The 20,852-nt window shown below is 39.6% G+C and overlaps 1 protein-coding gene across 1 annotated transcript in view; it reads right to left on the minus strand.

The window, feature by feature from the left end:
* Positions 1-20,852, minus strand: part of VDAC1 (voltage dependent anion channel 1) — a 314,002-nt gene that overhangs the window by 278,334 nt on the left and 14,816 nt on the right. The window contains exons 2-3 of the mRNA XM_044069161.1: positions 10,418-10,488; positions 2,093-2,142 (exon numbers count right to left, since the gene is read on the minus strand). Of these exons, the coding sequence (XP_043925096.1) occupies positions 2,093-2,142; positions 10,418-10,484 (117 nt within the window). The 5' untranslated portion in view covers positions 10,485-10,488. The remainder of the gene's footprint in view (positions 1-2,092; positions 2,143-10,417; positions 10,489-20,852) is intronic.

A 20,852-nucleotide genomic window follows, 5' to 3' on the forward strand; every position in this document is an offset into this window, starting at 1 on the left:
ATAAATAGGACATGCTGGAGGGACAGATTCATAACCCAGAGGCTCCCTTCACTCTGGAATAAAATCCCAGTCCAGGTTAGGCAGAGTCCCTCATTGACTCTTTTCAAGAGGAATCTTGATGAGTGGATGGGAGATCGTAGGTTTACCCCGGGTATCACTTCTGTGTCACTGTTAGACAGAGGCACAGTATACTAACCTCGAAAAAGGGCATAGCAAAATTAATTTAAAATGGGTGGCGAAAGCCAAACATACTCTGGCTAGGCTTATAAATGCCCTAGGGCAGATAGCCTAGTATGAACCTATGAACCTATGGAGCAAACTACAGACACTCTGAACTGTAACTTATTCAGGACTCAAGTTCGTTACCCGAGAGTAACGTCACAAGTAACTATTATGCAGACAATAACCAAATTGTACTTCTAAGGACAAGCAGTAGCTCTCCCCCTTCCAACAGAAAAAACTGCATAGAAGACATCCTGAAATGAATGACTTATCACACTGAATCTCAAACCTGAGAAGGCAGTACCAATGCATGTTAGATCATCCCTGGCGACTTACGCTGTCAGTATAAATTTTGGAGGCAGATTACCTCATGACTAGTGTACATTACAATCGCAGCCTTACAGGAGATAAAGTCTCCTACAACAAGTGGCAGCAGTTGTGAAGTCTTTACCCAAGGAGTGCAGTCTTAAACTTTTATCTTATTTTGAAGGGATACCTGTCCACTGTCTTTCACACTGCAGTTTGTCCCTGCAAAGCCTATTGCATTTCCCTTTGCCCTGGTTTCACTCCTCAGATCTAAACACCTGCAGAACTGTGCAGATGTACCACATAAAAAAAAAAAAACAAAAGTACTCTCAGCTGGAAGCTTATATCCACCTGTGACACAGCCTTCAGTTACTCCCATCTTCTTTTAGGCAGAGTACTACATACCATTACTGAAATCACCACACCCTGCAAGGCCTATGTCCCATCTATCAAATGGAACAGTGTTTTACTGCTAACCTGCTTTCTTCACTATATGAGAGATGGTACAAACAAGAAGAGGCTGTAGTGCAGGTCGCTAGGATAATTACAGTATTCCAGTCTACCAGTCAAAATGATAAAAGGTGGTACTGCATCATAGGAAATCATGCATCATTCTTGCAAGTAGGTGATGTTATCTGGATAGCTTTGATGAACCTCTCCTGCAGCATTCATGACATTTTAAGATGCACATTTGCACCTTTGTGGATATTTTTAAGACATCACCAATATCTCACACTTAAGAGAGCCTTTTAATACTTCAGTATATTTTCAATATTTTCAATATGCTTTAAAAACATTCTGCAGTGTAAATGCATTACTTTATTTTTGCTTGTACTATCTCAATGTGGTATTTATGTTAGTTTGTTTTTGTTACTGTGAAGTACTGAGGCACGGGCAAATAAGTAAACTGCTTCTGCGGTAAAAAAAACACACAACACACGTTCAGATATAACAGGAGCTGCTCAGTGATTGTTCCCTTCCTACAGGTAGGTACCATTTAAGCAGCACAAAATCAGTCGGATGCTCAATGGTGACCATAAGCACAGGAAAACACTGGCTTGAGGGAAGACACAATCAGATTCCACCACCCCAGCATCCAAACATTAGATATGTACACAGAAAGGTGTAGAACCTCAGCAGGTAAGCTATGTTCTCATGGAGAAATAGTCTATCAAGAGCTGTAATACTCTGAACAGGGTTATCCCACCCAAATGAACATTTCCTTCTCGACTAAACCTGACCTGACAGAAAAGTATCCACCTTAAGGTATGACAGTTTCTCTAACTTGCACATTTTGTTCCCCTTGCATACATACATAAAATGACGCTAATGAACGCAATTGAAAGGTCAACCATTCATAATCAGACTGTTTAATGACATTAGTGAATGCTAGCACTTAGAATTAATAAGTAAGCACTGAAAAAGATTTTTGTAAGGTGAGTGTAAACTTGTACAAACTTCCAGTTAAGCTTCAGTTATTTTAGGATACAAAATGCTAGAACTGCAGACCAAAAATATGACTACGCACTTAAGGAAAAAAAAGAAAAAGGTGTTTCACACTTACCAGTCCATTTGAAGATTTTGTTTTCAGATCTAACTTTATTACGCCAAATCCTAGATGAAATAACAATAAAATGAAATTCATAAGAAAAAGCAATTTTTTTAAAAGAATATAACAAGTTGAACTACAAAGAACAGACCATAAATGCTGCTTCCCCTTGCTCTCACGCTTGTAAAACCAGCACAACTGCCACTAACCAACTAAACACAAGAAAAAAAAAAGAAAAAAAAAACACCACTCTTCCATCACTCCAATGAGGACACATTTTGTAGAGGACAGTTGACTTGCAATAGGTCAGAAACTTCTAACAGTTTCAAAACACAATAGCTGCTCGCAAGAAGACTGCAAAACATGCCACTAAGTTTGCTGACTTTTTACAAATTTTATAAAGTTAAATGCACCTCAAAGTGATTCATAACTTAAAAAAATTACTTTAAAATTATTATGAAGTGCAAGCAAATGTCTCAGTGTAAAGTGTAAAGCACAATGCAGTCTCCAAATCTAACCATTATCTTAATGGGCTTTAAAGCCAGGCTTGCTAATAACAGCATTTTAGGCTCAGGACTCAGAATACCAGTAACCAGAAACTGAATTTTGTGGCCCACGTATTAAAGGGACCGTTACTGAGGAAAATGAGGAGATGCCAAAGGCTGGTTCAACTGGCCACATTACTGGCATGGAGATACCAGGGGGCATCACCAAATTAATGGTACAAAACTGACTTTTGCATGACTTATATACCTGTGAAGTGTTTTTATGCATTTGCCTAGCACACAGCAATTGACACAGCGAGATGGGTGAATAAAGTGATGCCTAAATATAATATGACAGCATACAGACTCTTAAAACTCAGTTTTAATGAGCAACTGATCTGGAGGGCCACAGTCAAGATGTTAGCAGTGAGAAGGAAGCAAATATAAATTATGTTAAGACACACCTGGCAATGTGAAAAAAAATAGAGCAGCTTTTCCAAGCTTGAAATACAGCACAAGAATGGACAAAAATTCCTCACTGGAGTACAAGCACTATACCTACATTTTAGTTGTGAGAGAAAAAAAAAAAAAAAAAACAAGAGAGATTATTTGTGCCAATTTGCCTGCAATGTAGATATGGTGGAAAGGATGGGGAAAAATACTAGCTTCCACTGCAAAGCATATTAAAATTAGCAAATACATCCCTAGTAGGGGAAGAAATCGGTCCTGCTAAAACAGGAAGAAACAGATCAAATGAAAAATGCAGTCAGTATTAAAATCCAGCACATACACACAGATATTTAATGTAACAAATACAGAAAAATCCTTTTTACAAGACAATTAGCCTACTTACACTATACGTCAAGTGCCCTTACTCTTAGGTACCTGCTTGTAGAAAAAAGTTAAAACATTCCCCAGACATCTGGCTGTCAGCTGAGATTAAACAACTAATGCCCAAAAGACAGCTTGAAACTGCCTGGAAACAATGGAAGGCAGTGTGTTATACATCTTTATAGTTTGACTTAAGAACCATATCAAAAGCCAAATATAATTTAGCACTTTTTTTTTTAATTCTTTATCTGGCAAACAAACTTAATGTCAATATATATATATATATATATATATATATATATATATATATATATATATACACACACACACAATATAATACAAATATGTGTGTATATATATATATATATATATATATATATATATATATATATATATATATATACATACATATACATAGATAAATATATATATACATACATACGCACATGTATATATATACATATATATCTGGAATTCATAATCCTTGGTGCAATTCACAGATACCACCTACACTGGTTGCAAGTAGCCTGAGAAGACTGCAAGCAAACCACGGGTAAAAGATGTAAACAAGGAGTATGTGGAAACTCTCCGTCTTATGCTAACTGCACCTTGTGCAGGAAGGACTAGGGGGAAAAAGTGCATAGAAAAGGTGCTGCCGCACTTTCAAAGTTGTGTAGCCAAGTTAAAATTAAAGGTTTTTCCCTTACTTAACAAGCAAGTTGGATACGATAAAGGTAAAGTTTAACAAATCTGCACGTCCCATATGTCAACAATAGAAATTATGCCATTTGTAAGAGTACAATTTGGTCAACACATCAGTATTAATAGGGTGACAGACAACTGCTAGTTATAGCGGAAGGTTTTCAGTGCGGAAAAGCAGGAAGTGCAAGATATTTTTAATGCTATATATAGTGTTAGTTCACTACACTATGCTGACTGGTGGGCACAAGTACAAGCTTTTTTTTATTTTTCATATTCCAGAAGGAAGTGCTGCAGTAATCTTGTGCAAATGGACTACTGTGAAGTGTACTGTCCTGTTACCGATTTGGAAAGGTGTCACACTAAATGCCCCCTTTTCATTTACATAGTACTAATCAGCCAATAACCAATTCAAAGCCTAGGTGGTCTCTAAATATTTTGGCACCTATTTCCTCAGAACATCCATAAGGATGGGATTCTCTTCATGACTGAAGCAGTATTTCCTTGCCTTGCCCCCTGCTGTTGCATCATGCTGTAAAATTAAAATCAAATGCACCTGCCATCTTTCTATGGAAGGTTTAGTAAATGGGCAACAAATGGCACTGTTCTAGACAATGAATGGCTCTGTATTAGTTATGCACCTTGCAGCACTATTTCTGACTTGTAGTTTTCTATGCTCCATTCATACTGCCTGTGTTGTGCTGGTATCGGCTTCAGTAGTAGCAGGTATGTATGCGAGTGTGTACTAGTAAGAAGGTTAATGCATTTCTTCATTTGAAATCACCTGCCCATTTGCACACTCAGGACAGCAGCAGTAAACACCCTGCAATGCTGTCTGCACATATCAAACAGCACTTTACATACTTTTAAATCACATCATTAAGAAGTGCTGAAAAAGCATTAAATTACATGTCTTGCTGGTTAAATAAGGGATATTATCCAACAGCTGCAATGAACTGCAGTGATTCCTGCACCCCCAAACTCATTTCTGCTCATCCCATTACTCAAATTATTTCACTTCAGCAGTGCTTCACATACTGCACCTGCACAAAAATGCAGGCAAACGCAGACTGAAACAAAGGGCTGAGGAAATCTGTCATAACTTGGGGCTGATTTACAAACTTATTATGCAAATTAGGCTCAAACATACTGCGCTTTATGAATCACACCATAGCACAAGTGTGTATTTCCCTTATAGGTGCAAGGGAAATAGTCTCAAAGTATATACATCTTCTTCAGCATATGACAAACTACTTCATGGAACCTAAATTAGGGAGATCAGAATATGTAGATCTGTTGTGGGCATTTCTGTGCAGGCCTGCGCTTTACCATAAACAATGCATTCACACTCAGCTGACTGCATGTGGATGCAGCGCCTCTATTCACCGATTGCCCTTGCAGTTCTGTGAACTATGGAATTGAATACCACCCATTACTTCCACATTCGATACACACTTCCATTTAAATTGACTAATTTACTCAAAAACTAAGCTAAATTTTCCAGTGACCTTCCACGCAGGATAATGTTCACCACGAACAAAAAGAAATTTGAAAACCAGGTGCATCTTTCAAGCCCATGACCACTTTCTCTCAAAATACCTTTAGTTATCCTCTGACCACACAGCACACACTATAGCCATAGTAATCCATATTAAAAAGTCAATACAGCAACTACTGAAATGTATATACCTCAATTCTGGAAACAAGGAGGCCATGCAAACCAACTTATGGACCACTGTCAGTCACACTCTCCTCCCCCGTCTTTTCAAATACTTGAAGTGCTTCCAAAAAACAAAATCCTCACTTTCTACTTACAAACTCAAATGCTCACTTTCAACTCAACATAGCTTTTGTCCAGGTTAACGTACTAACACTCCTTACCAGCCTCCAATACTAAATCACCATAAAAAATATGAGACATAGCAAGGCTTCTACATGTAAAAACATCTCCAAGGCCTCTGGTATTATAATGCACACACTCCTACAAAGATGAGCCAGAATGGACCTTAGTATAGACAGCCAATTACATAGAAATGGCCGAATTATCAGAGAAAGGAAAGTTGAGTAAACAAGAAAAATATCACTTATGGATTCTAGTATTAATACCTTAACACAGGTAAAAAGCTACCTATAAAAAATTGATCCAAAACAGTAAATGGCACAGTCTGACTTTTTACCTATAACCATAACTACTGCTACAGACAGCAATACTATGTCCATAACTGATATGAACAAAAATTCCCTATGCCAATTGTTTAGTTCAGTATGCAGAGGATTCAATCTTTCTGTTCAGCTAGTTTCCACAACGAACTGCAACACAGTGCCCTAATTAACCTTTCACGAGATTGAACAATGGCTTGCAGACTTGCAGTTCCTCCTTAATGCAAACACTAAACTAAATTACATTTGGTTCATGTAACGCTTCCATTACCTCTCAATTCACAAGATCAAAAAGAACAAATCATCCACACCAAATATCTCCAGAGTCATCAAAGACCACAAATTACATTTCAATAAACATACTATGTTATCTCAAAAAACTAGTCTTGCTCAGCAAATCCATAGTCTAACTGAACCATGTCAATTATTAACGGCACAAACACTAGCTCTACCAACCATTCTTTACTCCACAGCCCACCTGTAAAAACTCAGACATGCAGAATATATGTTGCCATTTCCCTAAACACTCATCATACTGCACACCATTAAACGTTAATTGGCCAGAATCAAAAATATAATAGAAAACACGGATCTTTCTTACAAACCAAATAAAATGTTCCTCACTCAGTTACTATTAATAGGTATGCCCACCAAATAACCTAGATCCCAAAGTCAAAATCTGATAAACAGACATGTCACACATTCATTATGTTAACTCTTTCTGTACATATATGTACATGTATGGCATGCTATCCTCCTAGATCTTGGAAAGGAAACCAGTCATACTGGGTTTCTCCATAAATCAGAGACATGTTTAGCTTCAATTACCTTCTCCCACTCTCACCATGTCTTGCCTACAAAAAACACCTTTACTCTTCCGCTTTTGTTGACCATGTTAGTCCCACAAGGCTAGTGGTCTCTTCAGTAGAGACCAGATGTGGCACTACAATAAGTACCAAGCTACCTTTCACATTCATCAGAGCTGCCATCAGCTCATGCAGATGGGGGGGTCTTAGTTTAACAGCTCTCCAAAGGATGGGTTCCACAAAACAGGTTATCCATCACTATGCTATATACACAATCACTCTTCACTTTTGGTTCTCTTTCTGCATGCATTCACATTTCCGTGATCCTCTTTTTCACCCTTTTCCATACCTTGATAACACTTTTCATTTCCAACCTTCCTACTCAAGCATTCACATCTTCCTTATTCCGCTTTCCTTTTTTCACCTCTCCCACTTGTACTCTTACATTATACCTACTTTCCTTACTTCCATATTTTCTTTATGATCCACTTTGTTAGTTATACTATCTCTGTAACAATGCAACTGTAAACTTGCTTACGTTTCAACAGTTGTATACAATTCATATATGCTTGCCATTCATTGTACTTTAGGTTGAGTACTTGTAGCTTTTCTCCCAGGGCCTCGGTTGAAAATGAGCTTCTGCTCAGTCAGGCAAATCACAATAAATAGAATATATTTAAAAAAGTGAAAACAAAAGCACAAAAAACACTGAACTGCAGTATATCACTAACTATAGAATACAAACTGGTTCAACGTAAAAACACACACACACACACACACACACACACACACACACACACACACACACACACTGCCAGTCACCAGTACCAACACCACTACAACACAGTTTTCTTTTTGAAAGCCAACAGAATGACTAAGGTAGCCCTCCTCCTTTTAAAGGTGTTAACTACATCCTTGTGTCAGAAACAAACAAGTATGGCACTGACTTGCTGACAACAGAGTTCACTCTTAAAAGACACTATCATATTTCAATGTATGGGTAAAGAAACGATTCTATGCTCCATATAATGATAGACTTGTGAAAGAGACTACTGCTGATCAGAACAACTTCTCAATCTCTCCTCAAAATATTCCACCCTTTCTCACTGTACAGTGAGGATTCTTTGGCGCCCTTGGCTAAGATCCTGGGCAAGTGTACATACCAAGGACACTTGTTTCAATTTTCTTTTTAAAGCGTGACATTCTCAAACTTATTCCTCTTAAGCCTAAACAATTCAGTCCTCACTCAAACCCACAACTAATTTGTGGTCAAACTTGCTGTTTATTTGTATATCATCTCTCATACAAAAGTATGCAAGTCCTTTCCTCCTATGAAATATTTGCTATAATACAAGGTTATTTGGCCTGTTACTTTAGTACTAAATTTCCCTTTTATTGATCTCAGTTACCTTGATATTAACTAATGCATGTTGATGTACAACATTTAGGAATTCATAAACCAACATGAACACTTAAGGACTCTATAAACAGAATTACTTTGCTGCTCATCTAAAAATGTAGTCAACTTTACAAAACCACAACATTTCGAAACCTCCTGTCAAACTGGAAGGTCTATAGCCACTGAGGCAGGAAAAAAAACAAAAACACACCTCCTCCCAACTGTGCCCAAACCACAACTGTCTGCATGAGGTAAGTAAAACTGCCCTTGCAGAAAACTTTAAGCCTAGTCAATTTCTCTTTTTGTTATCAAAATAACCTATCCCATTTGTCATTTAAAGATTGACCATGGGATGTGTCATTTAAAGATTGACCATGGGATGGCCAAGGTCAGTTATACAATACCCCTAATAAGGATAACAGGGATCATACCATACATAATTTGAGGGGGACGTATACATGAATAAAGCATTTAGGCGGCTCCCTCTATCCATTAGTACAGGTTACAGTTCTGGGGTAAATGTTCTGTTTCCCATCCACAGATCTAAACTGTGCCTGAACATGGACAGGGATAAACTCTGTTTTACGCGGATGGGGAGTATGCTAGACAGCAGCAGTATCCTCTGGGAGGATATACCTGTCCCTCCAAACCATTCTGTTGAGGTTGCAGAAGAGGTTTAGATCCCTAGACAGGGTGTTCCACTTGTTGCATGGGGACAGAATATTCAATGACTGCCCTAATGAGGGCTGAATAATTGGGAACAATACATCCCTAGATCTAGACAACCCCCTCTGTGTGCAGGATAGGTCCCAGCACAGAACCCGGGGGGGGGGGGTGCATTACTCCACTATGTCCTGTGAACCAGTTGGCAACCCAAGTTTGGCAAATCAAACTAAAACAATTCATATTTGGAGGTTCCCTATGTCCCTAGGTCTGTGAAAGGTCGTCCCTTATCATGGGAATGAGTGTAGCTGCTCTCCATTCGCTTGGTACAAAACAAAACCTGTATGAAGGCTGAGACTGAACAGTGCTGTGACTAAATCATGCTTTACGCTATTTAAGAAGTGTCCAAGTATATTTGCAGGACACATTGATGCATTATTTTTAGCTTTTGATGGCATTTTTAGGACTAGGTCTTGTGTGATAAATGGAGGTGAGCCAGTTTCAGGTATATGTTTAGGGACACACTGGATAAGAGAGAGGGGTAAAGTTAAAAGCTAAAATGTAATAGGCCAGTACATTAGCTATATCTTCAGCTTCAGTGTAGGTAACATTGTTCACAATCAGCTCAGCCCATTGCCGAGTTGTGCTTTGAGATTACAAACGTATCTAAAAAATGCATTATGAGTGTCTATGGCTTGGGTAGCTATTTTAACCTCAAACTTGGCTTTGATGGATTTTATGCAGGAAATGTGAACTGGAAGCTTCTACGGAAAATGTACAACGGAGGGAGAGGAAAAAAAAATCTCACTAGGTTAATTTTCTATGACGGCAAAGTGACTTTTACTTATGACAATCTACTATTATACAGTGGTTTGCTTAGTGAATGTTACTGTTACTATTTTATCTTTGTAGGGAATATTTTACATCCAGAATTTTTTTTGCTCATAGCTCCTTTTATCCAACTCATGGATGTCAAAGGATTTCTAATTTTATTCCTTTCTAGTAGGCTTAAACAGTAATATAATATACTGCTTGAGACTGAAATAATTCTATACATTTTCTTGGTGCACTGTACTTAAATAGATATTCCAACAATGCATTGTGTACAATTTTCTAGTATTCATTGTGCATCCTAATTTCAGTGCATTTCTTAATCAGGATCTAAGTTAAAGAGTTAAAGTATCTGGCTATCTACAGCACTGCAGTTAGAAAATAACATGCAGGCAAGTCAGGTCAAACTGCTTTCCAAGTACCCATATAATACACATCATAAAAAAAGGATAATATTACTACTTACCATACCCTTTAGTGAATACATCCCTTGCAGATTTTCCAAGGTCAGCATATGCTGGTGGAACTGCCATTTTCCTTTAAAAAAAGAAAAGGAGATTATGAATATGCCCGTATGTATACATACAGCAAAGAAAACAGTCAGCCTGACGCATTACAATATTACAATGTTTAAGTGTCTATATCATGGACAACTAAAAACAAAAACAAACAGTCAGAAATGGTGAATGCTGGAACCAGTCAGTGTTAATACTGTGTTGCTGTAACATTCCGATATCTTCTGGAGACGGACTGATGGCTCCTATGCTAACTAAACACTGCAAACTGTGTTGACCTTTTTTCTGTTAATTCTGCTTGCAAGGTGAATGGTTTCCCACCACCCATATTTAGATACAAAGGATAAGGAAGACACACCCCCCCAACACACTCAACTAATAGAATGATTACTCTCTCCCTCTATCAAACTGTCCATCAGCAGATAACAGACCACAAAACTGTAACACTCCGGCTTCAAACCGCTCTCAAACCAATCTAATTCTGAGCGAGTCAAATACTACACAACAATCCTAGCTGCACTGGACTACTTTGTACATTGTAGCTCTCGGCTGAGTATGCCGCTTTTCATATAGCATTCTTGGCTGTTAGGTTAGCGAACCCTGGTTTAGATGCAAGTAAAGCACATCAGGGGGTTGGAAAGAAAATAAAATGTAACCACCATCTACTTGCCCATTTTCATTTAAAGCAGCAGAGACATGCATAAAAACAGGCAGTCCCTCCAGTGCCACGCAGGTCAAAAGTGGAAAAAAAAGCTGCTACTAAGCAACTGTACACTGTCAATTCCAATGACTACAGACAGAAAAAAATATATTCTTTCCAAGGTGAATGTTACTGGTACTCTGGATCTATACTTTAACTTCAGAGGAAATGTTATGATCTTTTTAGGTATCTACTGCTATGGCAGATAGTGTACTGTTAAACATCCGTTCCAAAACATGAGATCCCAGCCATCAGGGATCAGTTCAGGGTCCTCTCCTGTTTGGCATTTACTTTGCAACATCCAAACTAATAGCCATGAAATGTGGCTGATTAGGTTTGCTGATGACTGCAAAATGTGCACTTATCTGATCATCTACATGAAAAAAACAGCTCCGGCAAGGACTGGATGGATAGACACCAGTTTACATCACTGTTACCATGTACAGTCCTGCTCAGTTTAGGAGGCGAGCACTAGTAAGTACTTGAAAAGGGTGGCAAGAACTTTTAAGGTGTGTATGGTTAGGCAACTTACGATCCCAGTTATTGCTTACCTAGTATATTTCAATGTTCAAGCCATTTGCCAGGAAGAAGAACAGAATGGCCTCGCCTCCTATATTCCTTTTGCTCTACCCATGTGGATTCAAACAGTCTTCATATTCTGTTCAGTCTGTCCTGATACTACACCCAGTCAGTGAATTTATATTCAAATCAATTAATCTTTAGATCACTTTTAGCAGGATGGCTGGTTTTATGTCCAGTTTTCGTTCAGCACTACCCAGGCTGAGCAACTGGACAATGGCTAGCCAGTAGCTTATTGGGCTAAGGCCACTGGGCTTTATGGTGGTGACAAACTAGCCAGAGGTACAAAGACTCCTCCCACTATTAGCATGGGTATCTGGACAAGGCCAGCACCCCCCATCACTTATCACTAGCACCCATGCCCACTTTTGACATTAATCAACATGACCACCTACAGTCAATTTTTGCACAGTTGAATGGCTAGCCCTGACCCAGTGCAGACTGTGACAAGTGTTTTATCTAAAGAATACGACGCACGACAGTTAGTATGCAAAGCAGTTGGTCAACAACCCCACCATCACCAAATGGTGCTGCTATCCACAGCTCCATTCGGTTTGCATATTCCCCTTTTTCATGCCTGCTACATATTATACATATTTTTTCTACAATTTAAATACGGGTGACTGCTTACTGCAACTGCCAAACAAAACTAAATGGAAATAGATTCACACAGCACCTCCACCTTCCCTTGATCTGGAATAGACTCTTGCATATCAACCAGTGTGGCTCCATGCAGGCCTTTACAAACAGCTTAGAAAATTGGATGGGTGCTCTAAAATACACTGTGGGACAAGCCTTGCCCTCCTGTATGGTGCTTATTGACAAGGCATGCATGGCTCTGATAAGCCATAACATGCAGCTATCCGTAAGATGTAGCACCCCTAGTAGCTTAATAGACATGCTGCGAGTTCTATTCCCACAACAAGCAGTAAGGATTAAATTTTCCAAACTGGCAACTGCAGTGCAGCATAAGTGGGGTGGGCCTTCATGGAGATGTTAAACTGAGGTCCCATCTGCTCGAGTTGTTGGTACCTCAGGTGGATGTAAAAGATCCCACTAAACCTATCAAAAAGACTAAGGGAAGTTCACTGATGCCTCAATCATAACTCCCCTACTAGTATGAAAACTACCCTACTAGTATGAAAACTACCCAAGGTCTGCCCTGAAGAGGCCGGAGCTTAGTTACAAGCCTGATGAGGCAACTTCAAGAATACATGGCCAACAACTATTTAAATAAATTAGTCCGGTATGTTTTTTTTAAAAGTAATCTACTGTTTGGACACCTAAAGCACAAATTTACAGATTAATTATTTTGGTGCAGTTGAAGCTGGCAAGCAAACATGTTTTGAAGAGGGCCCTACTGTACTTCCTTTATGAGGGCTTTGCCTCAAACCACTTTACTTTAGTATAGTCATACAAAGAAAACTGCTACAAAAAAAGAATAACCTTCAAAAGAAAAGAAACCTACACAAAAAGTTTCTCTCTCCTAAGAAACTGCAACACCGGACAGTGTAAAACAGTGGCATACAAAAAACAAACTCACATTTGTTCTCTATGCATCATGCATACGAGAATGATTAAGGTCTCAAGTAATGAAGACTGCACAAACAAGTGCTATGGTATCGAGAAGGTGAAAGATACCCCAAATAAACAAACTGCTCACTGCAAATCAGCTTGCATATGAGCACTAGCTGGCTGCAGAGTTTCCAAGGTGCCCCCAAGGCAATCATGCAAAGTATTTGTCTTGGCATCCTGTGAAGTTAAGCTGTTCAACGGTAGGCAAAACAGGTACATACAAATGTAGCTGCTCTGCACAGCTACAACTTTCAGTACACATTTACTTCGCCATTTCCCACATAATCCAACAGGGCCATACTTCAGTCTACTCGGGCAAATGGCAAACCATGCACGAAGGATGCACTAAGTAACATATCTCAAAATTCTCACCTTAAAAATATCCAGGTTGGCTTTTTTTGGGGATCCATCTTTATAAAACATTACTCTGATTCAGTGTTTGCCTAGCAAGCCCAGAAAAAAAGTCAGCACCAAACTGCTATATCTGTTTCTGAATATTGGCCATGATCTCAATACCCTGCCACAATGAAATTGACCTAATTCAGCAGATAACAGACTCTTAATGAGTGTTCAAGAAAACACATACAAGGCAGACAAGAAGCTAAACTACTAGATGTACTACATTGTTTTATTTACATGTTCTGTCATTTAACATAGTCTTCTCTACATAATGAGACTTCTATTCCTTTAAGCATAATGAGACTTCTATTCCTTTAAGCATACCTGCAGTCACACACAGTTCACAGAAGCACATGAATGAAATTCATCAGCATCACTACCATATCCAGAAACTAACAAAAAAAAAAGATATGTAGTGTAATCTCTATGAGGTCTCCTTATAGAAAAGAACAGATGAGATATGGAAGAGCCCTAATACCCTACTACAATTATGATGAATTGTGAACTTTTACACCGTTTTATTTATTATATATTTTTTTGCACTGTGGGGAGCCCTTGCATCTGACAATACATCTGCTATTTGATTATATCAACTAAGAGCACCGTATCTCAGTACAGGAAATGCTCAGGGATACTTACAATCTCAGAGACAACACATTCCACCTATTTATAAATTTTTGCTTGATCCTCAAACTTAAAATGGGATCCTCCTCCAGAACATATACATTCAAACCAATCTCTTTAAAATTTTTGTAACACACAACATAAAAAACACTTTAGACAGTTCATTAGCCTGCAGGCTATATCCCCACATAACACACACTCAATGTTGCAAAACATTGCTGCACCGATTATAGACACTGTGATCATAAACAAAATCCTGTCATTAAAACATGCATGCTCCAAAAACCCTTTGGAGAACATTGCAAAAAGGTAAGCAGCACTGTACTCGTCTGTGCATCCCTCACTCCCACTGCTAATCAACTCTGAGGTCGCACAATAGAGAGAAGAAAAGACATACTTCCTTTCTCTGCTATTACACCTCTCTCATACAGGCACCCTTTATCAAGCATATTGTTGATAAGACATAGTCGAGCTAAACAATACAGATTCAAACCCATGCTTATTCACCAACTTTAGGACAGTCATCCAAAGCCAACTGGTTTCTCCATGCAAATGAATGCACAGTTGTGTTCAACAAAGCCTACAGCAGCTAATCAAGGCAATTTTACACAATGCACATTTACATAAACGTTCTGCATATTAGGTGCCTTACTATCAGTTACCTGCCACACTCAAATGCGGTCACTTTCCATCCGTAGAAGAAGGGCAAACCATCAAGAGAAGACGCATTAATAGCTAGACGGTACTTTACTAGGCTTAAACTGTGTGTGGAGGGGAGTCTACTGTGTACTTATCCCCCATCCCTGCACAAAGCATGCAGTGTTATCAAGGTAGTCTGTACACATTCTACCATGGCACACGTATGCCTGCACTTGCTCATTTTTCCACCCAAGCTGAAATCCCCTCCCCAGTCTCCATCAGGGCATTAGCCAGCCATGAACTCTAAGCCAGTGAACTATTGTGAATGGCATAACAAGAAATTAAGCAAAGTAAAAGCATACAGCTGTGCTGCCACACAGACAAATGCAGCAGTGCCCTGAAGTAAACATCCATGTGAAATTCAAGCATGACAAGGTAATCCGAGTTTCCTTTTGAGGAGCCACACACCACACACATTGCTTCATTTAATTCAATAACTCCGTATACGCCATCCTGTAAAAACTTTGCATCAGTACTCTCATTAGTAACATTTTTTAAATAGGACAGATCATCAAACCTCTCAACTATACCAAATTTGGTATTTACTGGTTTTAAGGGCAAAAAATGGGGTGCCGAATTTCCGAGTGGCCCCTTTAATTCCCGATTTTTTTAACTTTTATTTTCAAGTTTTAAAATTATGGCTGATGTCATCACACATTGCCAGCATTTCACACAACGTCATTAATGCGCAGGGGTGACATGCGCGAAGACATCAGAAGCTTTTTAAGGCAGATTGCCTGTTGGAGACTCTGACAGTTCTGGTTTTAGATTGCGGACCTGCATACTTGATAAACCCCAGAACTCTCACTCACAACACTGAAAGGAAATGCTACGTGATATTACTACAAAACACTAAACTGAGTCCTTTCTGAGCACCAACCTCAGTAATCAGTGAGCCTCTCACCAATCAAGTCTCAAATAAAAATAGTCCTAGCTGCCAGAACAAACAATAGAGTTGTAAACAGTTTTCTTCAGAGTACAGTCTGTAAAAGTTAATTGCACTTTATCAAATTCTACTGGTCTGTCAGTTTGACGCAAAACAAGCTACAGATTTTCCTTTCCTTAAATGTCTAACAGATGGTAGCAAAAATGCATCACTTATTTATAGTAGAACACATAACGTAAGCTAATTTAACAAAGATAGTTGAAACTTGCCACTCGCATATAAAGGAGAAACAGACCAGCAATAACTGAAGTGCAGGTTTCCCCAAGAAAAAACACCTTGTTTGAAAATGTCTGTGTTTCAGCTCGGTAACTGCCTGTAACCTGAACACGGATTACCGTTTACTTTGTCAAAGGATCCTGTACAAAGTGTGTGGTTGTGATCTGTGCTACAGTGGAGGAATTTTCTAAGAGATAAAAAGCTGCCATACAAGAATATTTTTTATTAGTACATTGAGCAAACAATTACCCTGTCTAGGAGCTCGCAGTTTCACCATTATTGTTGTGGTATGGATTAAATAAATCTAGGTATCTCTGGGCTTATGGTCAAAATGCTAAAATCCACTTGGCACAAAATCCATTAATCTATATGATATTTTGTACATGTCTTGTGGTGGATTTGAATTAATAGTTCAAGTCGCCAGTGGAGCTAGACTGCCATGTGAACTTTACACAATTTAAGTTAAGTTATTTGTGCTTGCAGGAATCAGAAGGGATAGAAAATGTACTTGCTTCGGCGGCTCAACCTAACCTCTTCCAGGTATGTAAAATAAAAAAAAAAAAAAACACAAAAGATTCTGCTGCATCTGCACACTTCTCCTGAGTTTTGTTCGTTAAAATTAGTTAGCCTGATTATAATTAGCCATTTCTAAACCACGGTCCCGACTCCTGAGTTTACGTGGCCTGACCGGTCTTTACAGAGTTAAAAATATACAAAAGATTTCTTTTACATTCGTTATCTGTTAACTTCAGAATGCTTTATGTGGGTCAGTTAATTTAGTTACCACTGTTACACTTGTTTTCAAACGTCTAGCGAATGTTGTTCAGATGAGATGACGGAAAGCAATCTGTTAATTTATCTATTTTAAACCAAGAAGACAGTTCTAATAATGAGCCTCTGGAAGCTGGGAACAATCAAACCAAGGTATCTATATACCTTTAGTTAGCTGGCTACAGTTGTCAAACGTCCAACAGTCTCAGTCATGTCACTGTCTATACATTACTAAGAGGGATGTTGGATCACTTTTTAATCAATTTTCACTGGTCAGCCCAAAGGTACTGATGCACAGCTGAACTTTACTATAGGGAAATTCTGTGTCTACACAGATATGCTCCTAGTTCTGTTGAGTTTTGATTCAAAGGATTACTCGTGCACAGCTAGGGATCCTGGGATAAAAATGAAAATTAAAATGTACCAGCATTCATTACATATGGCATAAAGAAGGCAGTGTAATTTGCATGATAAGAACATTGCTTTGCAGAATAAATGCCGACCGATTTCTTGATAGTTAAATTAGTATTAGGCTAACTACGCAGGTGGTCTTGTTAAGCCCGCCAAACTGTCAGATAAAGACTGGATGATTTGCCCAGCCTGTCCATTTCCATACCTACTGGGTGAACAATGGATGTTGCTTAACCAGCAGTCCCCCGCCATGAATTTACGCTTACATTTTTTCCTCTCTCTTTTATTCCGGCTAAGTGTGTTAGTTTATCAGCACATAAAAACTTATGAGAGCACCCCAGCACTAACAGGTTTCACCTCATATCATGCGTTCCGGCCGCAAAATCCGGACAACACCAAGAAAGGAGGGGGGGTGTCCATATTCATAAAGGACACCCACACCTCAAGGTTGGTGGCAATGCACGATGCATCGGAGACCATCCAGGTGCAATTAACCATAGGCAAGACTGCTCTGCAATTTGTAGCATGTTACAGGCCACCCTCTCAAACTCAGGAACCTCACATGGCCTTCCTGAAAACATTGGAGGGGATAAATGTATCTCCAAACACCATCATACTAGGTGACTTCAACTACCCTAATATAGACTGGGAACACTACTCAAGCCCGAACACTCTAACCCAAAGATTCCTGGAGTTCATAAACTCAAATGCCATGGAACAACTAGTCACCATCCCCACAAGAGGAGAAAACATACTTGATCTCATCATCACGAACATGGGATCAAAATGTTCAACATCGGAAGTATACCCCTCACTGGTGAGATCAGATCATAAACTAATCTCGCTGGAGGTCCTCAACCGCCCCACCTGAAACAAAAAGACCACAGTGAAAAACTTCTCAAAAGCCGATTTCACACTTCTAAAAACTAGTGTGGTCTCCTTTAAGGCCCCTGAGCCAGTGGTAAACATTACTCAAACCGCTGAATCACTTACAAATGCCTTCTACCAGCACCTACAGGACTGCATGGATCAGGCAATCCCAAACAAAACTAAGACTCTCTGTACCAAAGGCAAGCGTCCAGTCTGGTGGACCCCAGCCATAAACAAGCTCTACAACAAAAGGAGGAAGCTACTACAAGATAGAGCAAAATCCTTGAAAGGCAAGACACCTTTGATCATTATAAGTAAAAAACTAAGAGCTCTCATAAAATCATCCAAGGCAAATTTTGAGAGAAAAATCACCAAGGACTCCAAAGACAATCATAAGGCCTTCTTTAGCTATGTTAGAAACCTAGGAGGAAACTCCCAGATATGCTCAGAATTAGTTCAAAATGATGTGAAAATTACTGAATCTACACACATTGCCAACATACTGGCTGACAGGTTCAGTGCAAACTTCTCCCCAAAAGGAGAGATATCTATTCCAGAGGATTGTAGCGGCGCAAACATCTCCAACGCCCAGGTGAGAACTGCCCTCACTAAGGCAAAAAACACAGCATCCATGGGACCGGATGGTGTTCCCGGCTGTGTGCTTCACGAACTCAACGAGGAATTAAACCCACAGTTAGGACAGCCGTTTAATCTTAGCCTCACCTCAGGATATTACCCAAGGAGTGGCGCGGCGACTGTGGTCCCACTTCATAAGGGCGGTGCCTCCACAGACCCTGGAAATTACCGCCCCATTAGCTTGACAAGCTTTATCTGCAAAGCCATGGAGAGGATCATAATGGAACTCATAAATAAAGACATAGGGAACTTGCAGACTTTGGATCCAACCCAGTTTGGCTTTGTCAAAGGCAGATCCTGCCTCTTAAACTTGGTTGACTTTTTCGAGACAGTCACCAAGGCCATTGATGAGGGAAAGGCAGTCCATACAGCCTACCTCGACCTGGCAAAGGCCTTCGACACAATACCCCACTCAGGTATCATCGAAAAACTCATCAGCTTGAATGTAAACCCATACATCACAAGATGGGTTGCAAACTGGCTAAGTGACAGAACCCACAGGGTCAGAGTTGCTGGAGCCATGTCAGACTCAAAGCCTGTCACAAGTGGTGTCCCACAGGGCTCAGTCCTGGGTCCACTCGTTCGGCATCTACTTTTCTGAACTACAAGCAAACACAGGAGGGTTATGACTGACAAAGTTTGCAGATGACTGCAAACTGGGCGCCATAGTCGAAAACACATCTGACACAGATATCCACCAGAAGGGCCTCACAGAAATGGATAACTGGTGCCAGAGCCATGGCCTGAAGTTAGACGCCAAAAAATGCATAGTCATACCCTTCGGGAAAAACAAGGTTACCCCTAGCTACCATATAGGTGGCAATCCACTGAGCACAGAAAAAGTCATCAGGGATCTGGGGACCCAGGTTGACAGTAGCCTTTCGTTTGACACTCATGTTGCTAAAGTAGTTAGGAAAACCTTCTATATCGCCCACCTGATCATGAAGGGATTCACATCTAGATCAAGGGAGGTCATCGTCCCCTGTACTCATCACTCATTAGACCTATGATTGAGTACAATGCCCGTTCGAATGTATCTGACCAGACACCTGCTGCAGCTTGAAAGGCCCCAAAAGTTCCTCACCAAAAGGATAAAGGGTCTCAAAAATATGTGTTATGCTGCCCGACTGAAAGAACTCCAGCTCTATTCAGTCTCATACCGCTTGCTCAGAGGTGACCTGTGCCTGACATATAAGGCCATGTCAAACCCAGATTTGATGAATATGCTTCACCTCAAAAAATCTAGATCCCTCAGAACCACAAGGGCGGGAGACTTAAACCTTGACACCGTTATAAATAGAACGTGCTGGAGGGACAGATTCATCACCCAGAGACTCCCTATGCTGTGGAACAAAATCCCGGTACATGTGAGGCAGAGCACCTCTCTGGCCTTGTTCAAGAGGAATCTTGACCAATGGATGGGAGATCGCAGATATACCCCAGGGATTACTTCAGTGTCACTGCTTGACAGAGGCACAGCAAAATGATAGGCATAGTTTTTATTCAAACTAAAGGGGTGGCGAAAGCCACATAACTATGGGCTAGGCTTATAAATGCCCTTGGGCAGATAGCCTAGTATGAACCTATGAACCTATAACGTGATGTGAGCTTTGTATATGCAAAAACAGACAGAAGTGAAACTAATTTTAGTTGTTAGACGACTATTTGGTAGCCTTCCATTTATTACTGATTTATGCACAGTATATATTACCTGTGTATATTTTAATGGTTGTGTGCATGTGCACCTTGCTTTATTTTTTTTTTAAATTATTCTTCTGTGTGTCACAGTACGCACAAATCCAGTAAGTAGTGTATTCACAACAGCTCCTTTTCTCTACAGATGCTTCCCTGCATCCTGCTTTGTCAACATAACTTTTTTTCCCCAGAGGTAGTGACTGACTACTGTTGATATAAAAATGTATTTTTCTTGAAGTGTACTGAATAAATGTAGACATGTGTA

The sequence above is a fragment of the Protopterus annectens genome, chromosome 4.part0 (genome assembly GCF_019279795.1).
Source record: "Protopterus annectens isolate FY-2018-M chromosome 4.part0, PAN1.0, whole genome shotgun sequence".
Taxonomy (NCBI): domain Eukaryota; kingdom Metazoa; phylum Chordata; order Ceratodontiformes; family Protopteridae; genus Protopterus; species Protopterus annectens.